Source organism: Lepeophtheirus salmonis, chromosome 2 (assembly GCF_016086655.4).
Source record: "Lepeophtheirus salmonis chromosome 2, UVic_Lsal_1.4, whole genome shotgun sequence".
NCBI lineage: Eukaryota > Metazoa > Arthropoda > Copepoda > Siphonostomatoida > Caligidae > Lepeophtheirus > Lepeophtheirus salmonis.
In genome coordinates this window covers 20,554,305-20,567,191 of record NC_052132.2, presented here as the reverse complement: position 1 = coordinate 20,567,191, position 12,887 = coordinate 20,554,305, and the positions used below count along the sequence as shown (strand labels likewise).

General features: G+C 29.6%; 1 protein-coding gene across 2 annotated transcripts in view; it reads right to left on the bottom strand.

The window, feature by feature from the left end:
• The window catches only part of LOC121113866 (uncharacterized), a 261,784-nt gene extending 256,625 nt beyond the window's left edge, over positions 1–5,159 (bottom strand). For both annotated transcript variants that reach the window (XM_071886682.1, XM_071886683.1), the window contains exon 1: positions 4,824–5,159. In XM_071886682.1, the coding sequence (XP_071742783.1) occupies positions 4,824–4,866 (43 nt within the window). In that variant the 5' untranslated portion in view covers positions 4,867–5,159. The remainder of the gene's footprint in view (positions 1–4,823) is intronic.
• Between the last annotated feature and the right edge of the window lie 7,728 nt (positions 5,160–12,887).

The window sequence follows — 12,887 nt, the reverse complement described above, 5'->3', positions numbered from 1 at the left end:
AGAAAGAATAATGATAATAGCTTTAGAAAATAAAAACCGATTCAGGTTACCAACAAATAGAAAATTTGAACACAAAAAAATACTTAGGATTTATTAATTTTAGCCATGAGGATGAAATGGCAAAGTCTTTGCTTTGTCCTATTCTTCCTAAACATTTCTAAATTGTATAGGGGAGGCAAAATATTTAAAATAATATCTCAAAAACGTAATTTAAGATTTACCAGATGGGACATTGATAAAAGTCATATCAATAAAAGTAATGAAAAAACTATTTATACACAGATATGATAACTCAATTATAGAGATTTGAAGCAAATTTGACATTGCTATCCTAGAACAGCGATGTTAACAGTTGGACAAAAACAAAAAGAACAAAAACGTCTTTGATATTTATAGGAAAACTCATGTTGTGATGATTTGAAAAACAAATTTGTGGGATATTACATAATTAATCCTATCAGAAGGATGATCCCAAATCTTGTTTGTATTAGAGGAGTACGTTTGCACAGATGTTTCTATATGTGTTCAATAAATAAATAGACGATCATTTGAAAGATTGCCATCAGGAATAAGAACAAATAATCTTTTGACCCATGAATAACTTTAAATACATTAGATTAGGGTTCTCTGAGTACTTTTTCACAATTGTAGTCAGTTTCACCAAATTGTTGGTACTTGGAAATCAATGTAAAAAGTTTGAAAACCACTGGAATAAATTATTTAGTCAAAGAGATTATTCTTGAAAAGCAGTCCTTAACATAAACATCATTATGTTATAGTTTTGTTGGTTTTTCATCATAAATATTTTGATTAATAACTTCTCAATTTGTATTAACAATACATTTAGAGCTTTCCGATCGCTAAAAATAATTTATCAAATACGTGAATTAAAGTACGATATAAGTATACAAATTATCGATCAACATATTATGTGATCTGTCAACATAAAAGCAATGTTGAATCATTTATCTCAAAATTAGCATGGATTAAATTTAGAATTCTTCGACAAATTATCGTCAATTTCAACAAATTGATTCACTCTTTGAAGGCGCTGTAAATTGCACTTTAAGTAGCGAAAATTGACAAATTATTTAAAAGGCTATATCCGGTCAAATTTAAGCCTCCTATATCAAATGAAGTTACTAAAATATAGAAAACATTCTTGAGCATATCTCAACACATCAATCTAGAAAACAAACTACATAATTGACCGAAATAGGTCTATAAATTATGATAAAAATATATAATGTAAAAAAAATTTATTGTCATTTCTACTTTTCATGATTATTATTCAAGATTGATGTTATACGAACTTATAGTGTTTATTTACTATATATTAAGAATTAAGCAATATCAAAGTGTTTCATTAACTTTGAGAACATGAAAAGTACACTCACTCCTCACATAACTTAATCAAATTAACATTCAGCCCATATTAATTATATTTTGTTTCGTCCCGTCTTTGTCACATAAGAGTATAGTCTCTATTCCATGATGGAAAGAAAAAAATTGTCTTTGTCGGACGAAAATTTAAAAAAAAATGTTCCGTTAAGTCTTCATCTCATAATATTCGAGGAAAATACATTTCGTCTAGTCATAGCGAACGAAATAAACCCTGCATTGAGCTAAAAAGTCATAGACACTCTTAAATAATTGAATTATTATAACATCAAGGATTGACAAAACAATATTGTCGGTCTGATATACGTGTATCGATAACATAAAAACAAGCTGGGATACTTTTTCTCAATATAGTGACAGAATGATAAACTTATCCGTTGATATGATACTATAATTTATATTAATTTAAAAAAGTGATAAAGACCTTAGGAGCCGCAGATTTTAAGGTTAACTGAACCTGATAAACATTGGTTATTTGGTAACACTGATCATAAAAGATACTGAGACGTCATGACGTGAAAATTATTATTAAAGAAGAGTGTTGCAAGAATAACGAAAATTAGCTTGTTAAGAACATGAATCCCCAACTGAAATTGATTAAATTGATGATATCAAAAAGTCGATTTTAAGTTCAAATATCGTAAGATCAAATTGACTGAACTTTTATATATGTTCATGTAAAAAATTAAACAAATATCAGTCATATTAATAACTTGTTAGACAGTTTTTTAGGTTTTAATATTGTATTTACCTCTTTAAAAATTCCTTTTTGATTTTTCATTGATTTAAAAAACTTATAATGCGTTTTTCTCTGTTATATCAAAAAAAAATCCCAGCTTGTTTTTATGTTATCGCCACACACTTTTTTTGAATCTCTTGTGAAAGGCTCATCTATTTAAAACGTTAAACTTATTCATTGAGCGGAAATAGCTAGTGTTATTTTCTTGAGCTCACGACCAAGAAAATGCTCTGCTCTTTGCAAAAAAATATTAAGTTGTTCATATTCAGAGTTGCATAAAATTCTATTTAAAAAGAAGATCCACCTATTTGCAGTTGTGACCTGGTTCAAGGAGGGTACTCCCTGCCTTAAAATATAGGTTTTTATTTACAAAAGCTGTCATCATTATTCTTGTTTTCTTTTTTATCATCATAAAGTCATTGAAGTCCAAAAGTAAATTAGTGTTGTCAAATATTAAAATAGAACTTGTGGGAAAGATTATCTTCCCTTAGAAGAGACTACAGGTAGATCCACACATTACTTATTTTTGCATGGACATGGAGCATGAGGACTTGTACTCGGAACCCAAAAGCCCACTGCATGATGACTCGTACTTGACCTAGAGACTGAAAAGATGGACTCAAATACAGCTCTGAATATTGGATCGTTACTCTTTTCTTTAATTATATTAAGTATTTACTTTTTAAATTGAGTCATTAATAATTATTTATGTAGTATGAAGAGGATTTATAATGAAGATGCAAAATAACTAATGGGAATTACGAATTTAGGTAGATACATGTAAATTATTATATCTTAATATTTAGTTTCTTATATTGATTGTACTATGTAAATTTTATAGATGATAACCTTGACGAAAATTGTAGCCGCCTCATTTATCAGTACATATTTAAGTTTAATATTTTTCGTGTCTTAGACGAGACTAGAGGTGGATCCGGACATTACTTTTTTTCCCATACACCCGGAGCTTGAGGACTCAAACTTTCCATGAGCATTGAAAAGGTACTGAAATACAGTTCTGAATATTAGATCTAATGGATCTTTACTCTTTTCTTTACTTATATATAGTATTTACTATGTATGTTACATGACCGATACAGTTTTTGACTGTATTTAGAATGAATAATTATTTATGGAATATGAAGAGGATCTAAATGAAAATTCAAAATAATTAATGAAAATTACGAATATAGGTAAATATAGTACAATATTAAAAATATATCTTAATATTTGGCTACTTATATTGATTGTACTATGTAGGTTTTATTAATAATAACTTCGACAAAAATTGTAGAGGTGTCATTCATCAGTACATATTTAAGTTCCACTATAAAAAAGGTCTTAAATGCCAAGAATATATAACGTTATTGCTGTTGATTTATTGATTCCATCACTGTTTTTCTCCATACCATTGAGAATGAATTGAAGTGCTCGGCGTAGTAATCAATCGTTTTCGATCACCAGAATTAAGAAAGAAATATTTTACTTTAATTGGTATTTTCGAAGTAATTCGGAGAGAGCATTGCTATTCTGTTCACACCAAGAGCGAGACAAGTAATATACAATATAATTTGGAAATTTTGCTCAATGTTTTTGACTGATTTTATACAATAAGCTGTGCCATTGATATGAAAACCTTTTCCCTCTTGCCACATAAATCTGAGCCAAAATTTTTGTTAAGACTTTTGACTTCAATTGTTCTAATAAAATATAATTGTTATATATTTTTTTCTTGTTACATGCATAATATTATATTTAAAACATTTCAAAATTCTTCATAAGAAAAGTATATAGTATTATTGAAATTGTAGGTCCAATGCACGTCAGAGTAAATACACTTTATTTAAGCACTTTGAGTTATCTTTTTTAGGGTTTTGAAGATAATAATAATTTTGTAATTAAGAAGCTAATATGATTTCAAAATTTTAAGGACACCACAGTTTAATATTTATTGAGAGTTTTACCATTTTAGGACACAAATAATCTAGATCAGGATCTTTTTCTTCAAATTTGAAAATTTGGTAATTCATTCAACCTCGATAAAAACTGAGCGAGATAATGGATTAATATTGTAAGCATTCGTAACTATACAAAATTGGTTAAAAGGTTATCATTATGGTTATGATAAAGTCATTGTTGGGCTAAGACTAGAGTTTAGAATCGACTCCGAAATAATTATTGGCAATGTTTTTACAATAGATACAAAGTAGGATTTGTGTTTACTTTTAATCCTACCTTCTCAAGGTTGTTCACAGCTTAGTCGTGTATACATCATGATAGCTAAGTTGCTATTCTCCCAAACATTCTTCAACTGTCAGGGGTACCACGTTAATTTTTGGTTTCTTTTTTTTTCTAGCATACCAGTGGATAGTATTATTTCCCTCTGTTAATATTGCTAAATAGTACGACTACATTCTACTAATTACATCAGTTGTCAGTGTAGATCTTCATATTATTAGACTCTTCAAAATGAAATATAAACTCAAATATACATATATTAATCCTATTTGGTACTCGTCTATCCTATTAAGTTGAATATTACATATATGAAATATGATTCTAGGCTAAGACTCCTCTTAATATTCCCAATGGGATCAAAAATAAAACAAAACGATCCATTATGCTATGTACGATACACACACACATATTTGTTTATAGAGCATTTTTCTCAGAGACAACTTACCTTGTAAAAAAAAGAGCTGGATCCAAAATCCATTCCAATCCATGGTCGTCCAGAAAGTGAGTAAAAACCTTCAAAAAATCTTCAATTTAAGAATGATTGAAAAGGATATGATTATCCCAAGTCAGTTCTTCACTCAATTTGTGTTTTTTATTTTGTAGTTAATGGAGTAGGGATTCATGGAATTCATCCATCTTTACAGGAACATCCTATTGGCGATTATTATTAGTATAATACCGGTACCGCACTGACACTAACACAGACCACACAGTTAAGAGAGACACAATCACGGGCTCTTCACTCTTTCAGATAGGAGATAACACTATTTACTATAAGAACACAATAACTTTTTCTTTTTCACGTTTTTTCCTTTTCTTTTTTTACTATTTTTCCCCTCTCAGAAAGAAAAAGAAACTCTTCCGGAGGACGGTGCCGCGCTTTTTCCCTTTATGTGTGGAAACGTCATACAGCAGATCCTCTTCAACCACCACGTCCACCACACCACCCTTGTTCATCCCTTTCTTTCTTTCCTTCAGCATGTGGAGATCGTATTTATTAAATTTAAGGAAATCACTCTCATATTATTTCTTCACAATTTTTAAAATGAATTACATATTTAGTAATATTAAAATCCTGCATCCTATTTTTTATAAACCCCTAAACAGAAGTGTATAAAACATGTTCTATAAGGCGAGATCGACTTTTTTCTAGTTGATATACTTATTATTTAATTCTTAAAGACAGAGCTGCTAATTAGTAATTATAAAGTATTCAATGGTGCGTGTGCTCGTAATTGACGGAGAATAACACTGAGGGTTTGCTTCTCGGGAGTTATAGACTTACACAATAACTTATAAGTTATAGACTATAGTGTATGTACTTGTTGGACTCAGAGTAGAATTGAAAATAAACACTATTATTTCCTATATTTGTATACAATATACAGAGTGGGTTTGTGTTTATTTTCTAAGTTTCTCACGACTACTTGGAGCTGATCTAATAAAGTTCATAACAGTTAAGCTTCTTTCCTCCACAATATATTTTCATAGATAAAGAAATATTTATCGGGTTTTAAACCCCTAAAAAAGGATTATTAACGCCATTGTCATTACAGCAGCAGCAAAACCGAAAGGACAACAGTTTCAAGTCTAAAAAAAATGAACAAACTATTTTAACGTTATGTCCAACTTTATAAATAAGTTATATACTATAAAATTCTCATATATTTTTTTTAAATTTATCAACTTCTGATCCATCATATGAATGACTCTAGTTCAATTTTATTTTTTCAGTCAATATAAGTCATAAAATAAGTTTAAGATATAAAAATGTAAGTAAAATTGACCAAATTTCCAGAGAAAAGTAACCTAACTTTGAGATCACACTCTGGGAGCTATAATAAAAAAGCCAACAGAATTTTTGGCACAGTGTATGTAGAACATGTTACCAAAGTTTCATATACCTAAGAGTTGGGCATTTTTTTAGTGTTGATCAAGTACTTGCTAGTGTATTTCAGATTTTTTTTTAAATCAAAAATGAGTGAATAAGAAATTTAAATATTCTAATTTTGACTCCATTTTTTGAATCCTCACACTTCAAAAGAGTTCAGAACCAAATTTCATGAGGTTAGTAGCTCTTTTGGATAAAAAATATACAAGAAAAAGCAGCGTCCAGTCAATTAGACATTAAAGGGGCGTTGAAAATTTTGGTCTGAGACGAGTATCTATATCTCAGAAACAACTCTGAATTATGTGTTGAAATTCGGCACACTTAATCTACTCTTGAATTTGAGCTTGTTTGCCAGAAATTATCCAAATCTGAGAGGGTCGGGTGACATGCCCTCGTTGATTTGACATGGAATATTACCCAATAAAGCATTTTCACGTTACGTCGGCATTGTCGATGTTGCCCATTTTGGAAGCCTAAACGATCAAGTTTTATAACAATAAATCCCATGTTTCCATTAATTGAAGGAAAATAATGAACTATTGGAAGTCAAAATGGGACCAAGAAATAAAACTTTAAATCAAAAATATATATGTAATTATTTATCAGACCATAAAACGTGTTAAAAATATTTTTTATATCGTTATACAATCTTATTTCCATATTGTGGAGGATAGAAATTAACTATTACAATGGAAATACTAAGATATTTTTTTCTATTGCATACAAAATAATGACATGTCCCAACTAGCAAATCTTATATTAAGTATTTCCTATCTATAACATAAATTTTAAAGATATTTTTTTATAAGTTACCTCTCCTATACAATTTGGAAATGTTTAAGATATTTTTATTCTTCCTGACTAGATTTGAAAAAATATGGAATTCAAGTGTCAAAAAACAAATAATCAAAATGAAATGATTGCATTAATTAGTAATTGTTAATTAAAATAACTGTGAATGTAATTAAATAAGGTGCTATAACAGGGCTTCTTTAATATTAATAAGTGCATAAGGAAGATATGGAAACGGGAATGGATAGAAGACTCAATGCGTCAACAAGAAAAATTATTTTTGGAGGGGCCTAGTTCGGAATGGAAACTTTTTAAAAACAGGAGAGCATCTATGGAAGGTATAATTGGCTTCATTACAGGGCATGTTCCCTTAAAGAAGCATCTAAAAATCATGTCATGGAAGATGTATCATGCAGACCGTGAAGAGATAAAACGTAGACTCCAATTCTTTTATGGGTAGAGTGTGATGCTCTGGTCAGTATAAGTCCTTTATAGGTTCCCACACCATTAAACCTAGGAGGCTGAAATTTTGTATGGGTCCCTCTTTTGAGCTTGGATAGGCTAAGAGGGGGGTGTCCATTTTGAGGAAGTTATATAAGGGGGCTTATGTCATGCCCAAAACCCAAAAACTGTTTTTTGCAGCTCAAGGAGAATAGATGGGGGGGTGAGTTATTTATCAATAAGTTATTGGTGTTTCAAAAAACAACTATATGAATATCTACGTTTTCAAAAGTTTGAAAGTTTTGAAAGTTGCATTTTTGTTTATTTCAGGTACAAAAAATGGACTTATCATCTAGACAATTTTTTAGATGCATATAAGTGGTATGTTATTTGAAGTTTATAACACAATATTTTTTTTATATTCATAATAATACTGCTAAAGTTACAACAGGCAATAATACAAGTATTTTTTTTTTTTTTTTTTTTTTTTGGAAGGGGTGGAGGGAGTTGCTATGATGAGGCTTTGTAGATTACTTTATTTAACCGGATTGATAAAGTCTGAAGAATCCAAGAAAATTAGAATTATCAGGATCTTTTTCGACAACAACAAAACATTCATATTATAACTATTAGTATATAGAAGTATTTTCTGAATATTTTTTTAAATTTTCTCAATAAATTTGACCATTTTCAATGTGATTTCCCTCTCCCTCCTTCACCCGAGCGACGCTGGGTAACCTTTCACTAGTAGCTTATATTATAGAAAAATATTCATTCTTTTAAAAAATTGAAAGATAACAAAAGAATAGAGGCTAAAGTTTCTGGATACCGAGTCGCTGATGGATCTTGACTATAAAGCAGAACCGAAAAACCCGGTTCCCTTTCTATAAAATTGAGAATAACCTGAAGAAGACCAACCCTACATTATTGAACTGATGTACCCAATATATTCGGAGCCGGACCCAAAAAACCTAGAACTGTTAAAAAAAAATCAACAACTCCATTGAATCATGAGATATAAAAGACAACCTTCTCAAGTCTAGTCCTATTTCAGTTGTGGATAGAGTGCATTGGAATAGGAAACCTAAGAATATTATCAAGAAAAATAATATAAATATTTAAAAAGGAAAAAAGTGATTAAATAAAGGAGGAATAGTGTTAATAAGGACAAAGGAGTCATGGATCCGGGATCATGGCTATATTTCAAAAAGATTATTTAATAGTGCTTCCTATTTCATAGCATAACCTTAGATGAAGCTTGAAGAAGCGTTAGGAACTTCATCGATAGAAAGAAAGGAGTGTTTGAACAGTAAAGACCAAAGATAAAATTCAGGACTATCATTTAAAAAATATAAAAATATCGAATATGTCATGCGGAAAAATCTCCAAAAGACAAAAATGTATACGGCAAAATTGCGGCGGTGAAAATATTCTCACCAAAATTATAGGTATCTCCCAGGGTACAAAAATTTGGATTTACAAAAAAAAAAAAAAAAAAAAAAAAAAATATTAATGAATTGGCTTCAGGAAGAGGGAGTTAAATTTTTGAATGCTTAAGCTGTTTTCTACTATCTTACGAATAGATATTAAGGACTTGATATTTTTATTTTTAAAGAAAATTTGAAGTTTCATCTTTTGTTACGTATAAGAATATTTGCTATTTCATGTAGGTTGTATAATGGATCCTACATAAAACCGGAAATTCCATCAATTTATGAAAAAGACCTTCAAACGGCACGAGAAGGATATAAAATGAAGATGTATCTGTGGCTACAAAAAGGGCCACTATTGTTTTTTTAAATCTTTTTTTCTAATTTAGGTTCAACTGATCAACGTTCAGAACACAAATATGAGGCAAGAGAAGTAAAAAAATCGATCGGTGACAAAAGAATAGAGAGTAAATTTTCGTGATTGAGAGTTAGTAATTGATCACGGGTATAAAGCAGAAGCAAAAACTCAGTTCGAGTACTATAAAATTGATTATAACCGTTAAAAAAAAACAAAAAAAAAAAACTGCGTTTCAGAACCGAAGTATTAACCTAAAATACCCAATATACTCGGATTCAGATATGAAAAATACTAAAATCTGTATTTAAAAAAAAAAAAAACCTCCAAAATCTGATGATAGTTAATTTGTTGATCGAATCTATTTGAAAAAGGACCATAAGGATATATTCGAATATATTAATAGAAATATTATTTTCCACGGTTCTAGTACCGAAAGACCCAAATATACATATATATTGGAATAAATAATGGAAAACGTCTCAAGATTTCCTCAGAGAAGATTAGATTTACAATTTACATACATTTGTATAAGTTTCTTAATCTCAAAAAAAGTCATGAATAACATCCATGAGTTATATACTCCTTATAGATATTATGAGAAGTGCTATGACTTATAATTTGTCCTTCAGAACTTAAAAGTACGATTGGATCATATAAGTTCAACTATTAATTTTTAATATGCTTATGCACAAATGTAATATAATACTCGTCGATTTGGAATAGATATTACATACATACATATTCAATATATATTGGCTCATCATCACCTTGAATATCTTCATGATTTTGTTAAGGATTACTAATTTTTATAGTAATAATAGTTAAATTTGAGATTTGCTATGAATGAATTAATTCCTTACTCTTTTGTGTCAACTCAACAAAATTATCAGGGTTGGAAATTGAGAAAAAATGCTTTCTGTTGATTTCTGAGCGTCATAACGGAAAAAAATCTATGAAAAAGCCGTTCATTTCTTTGCTCCTTTATAATTTTCTCCAAAGAAATATTTTACTCCGGGGCCAAAGCTAAAAAAAAGGAACAAAACTATCAATATTTGTCCAAACTTAATAAAATATTTTTTGGGTCCTAGTGCCCAACTATCATTTTTTAGGAAAAATTGGACACTTTCCGAGGAAAATGAAAAACTGATGTCATTTGTGGTATTTCAAATGGATATTTCGTGGGAAAACTAGTTTTTAATAGCCAACTAAATTTTGACAAAAGTTGTTCATATGTTTGTCGTTTCGTTTAAAAAAAAAGATCTGATGTGTGGACAAGAATGAATAAATGAGCACTTGAACGGAAAAGGTGAGAACGGTGCTAAGTTTGAAACTAATACACTTGAGTCCTTATTTTTTAGACTCAAGTCAAATTACGAGTAGATTTTTTAAACAGAAAAAAAAACCCAAGTCACTTGATATGTTGTTGAGTTGATGAGGGACTCAACCTCAACAAATAACAATGAATTATTATCAATGTATGTCCTTAGATTTTTCCTTCAAAGTCCTAATAGTATTTTGATTTTCTGATCCTTTGGAAATCCTTTATAATTAAGAAATAAGTAGATATAATCTCTTTTGTTGAAATTGAATTGTAAATGTTTTAATATAATTTTATTTATTTCAGGTATAATCTGATAAATGATGATATCCATTGGTAATATACGAGTTAGTAATACTGCCTTGTTCAAACACACAAACTGACAAATTTTTGAAAAGTCTCTCCTGTATGTTTATGAGACTCCTTGATATTAAAAATGTCCTGTATAAACTTTCAACAAAATCATCTTATCAGAAAATGGGTTTTTTAGACAGGTAAACCTCACTAACTAACTATCTTACATTGAATATCCTGTCAAAACACACTAACTATAGTTAGTGACTAGGGTGCTTTGACTAGTTTTTTTTAAAGTCTAAAGGCATACCTTTATTTATAATTCCGACAAAAAAATAAACATTTCAACTTAATACACTACAATCCCTAAACTTATCTGAAAAATGTAAAAAAATATATTAGAAAAAATAAGACAAAAAGATCACTACTTTCTTTCCTTTTTTTTATGCAAATATTTTAAAATCGAATTAACGACAATTGTCGAGAATTTTGACAAAATTTCGAGTTTTTTAGTTTTTAAGACATTCCAAATGTCTTAAAATGGATTTCATGTTGAATCTGCACGAATAAATTATCTTCAGTACTTTGGTGATGATTCTTTGATTAGTGAATAACAGAAAATACTTGAGTATCAACACAAAAACAAACAAGAAGGAATTTTTGCAAAAATGAGTGAGGATTACATTTGTATTTGTTAACGAATTATCCTGAATTTCTATTTTCATATTATTGATAATTGATCCAATCTCACATAAAGTAGACAAAATTGATTGTCACAATGAAAAACAAGAAACTGATAGATTTTATTTGAAGGGGACATATCGACACAAATATAAGTTTCTTAATTCAAAAGAAAGTTTTAACTTAGAGCCTAACTTCTTGGGTATCTTAACTAGTCCGACAAATTTGAATACAAAGCATATAATTGACTCAAATATGTCCATGAAATATTGGAATTTATGTATATGGTATGTAAAATAATAAATTAATAAGTAATAAGTTAAGTCTTACGTCTAACGGATTTCTAACTAATCTCACACTCTCGCGCCACACAATGAAATTTCTAACGCATCATCAGTCAAAAATTTCAAGTGGAGATCATCCATAAAGGCCTCAAAACAAGCCACAAATAACTGAATTTTAATATTTTGTAGTGAAGTCAATAAATTAATCAAAGCTTATTTAGAAACTTGATGTGCTAATGACGTCATGCTGTAAGATTAAACTTGAGATCCCTCGTAACTATACATAAATACTATTAAAAATAAGTTTTACATATAAAAAATGGTCATATAAAATAATCGCTAATCCTCAAATCAATCTTTTTATCCCAATTTATAAATGTACGACTCAACTTAACAAGGATTGAAAGAATCCACGTAAAATTTAACACACCAAAGGGATCAAAAGAAAAAACCTATAACAAAATGCTATAAATGTGTAAGGGAATATGAACTCGAATTTCATATCATTATTTTGTATTTTCCACAAGGGGTTCATACGTTCATGACTTCCAGTTGACGGGGAGGGGGGGGGGGAGGGTCTACCGATTTAATGATTTTTTAGGATGAGGGGAGGAGTATGGGTTACTGTTTCACTGATCAACAAAATCTGGGAGAGGGGGGCAAAAATTGTACTTTTTTCTGGACGTCATAAGTGTATAACCCAAAGGGGAAATTACTGGGATTTTATTTGAAGCATCTCTTTTCACGCTTCATCTTTTATTTTGACTGCATTAACTAGCCTGGTCTAGAACGTCATGACCCCATAGGCATTTTTATTTTTTTAATATAGGTAAACATTTTTTTTTTTTAATAATCAATTCTTAGACATTTTTGGATGGACAGTGATTACCAATCTTTCATAACTTCGGAGCCCTATCTTTAATATCTTATTATATATGAAATATGATCAACCAAATGTTTTATTTGGTTCTAGGTAATTTCACCGTGAACATATTTGCTTCTGGTAATTTGTATCTCTGC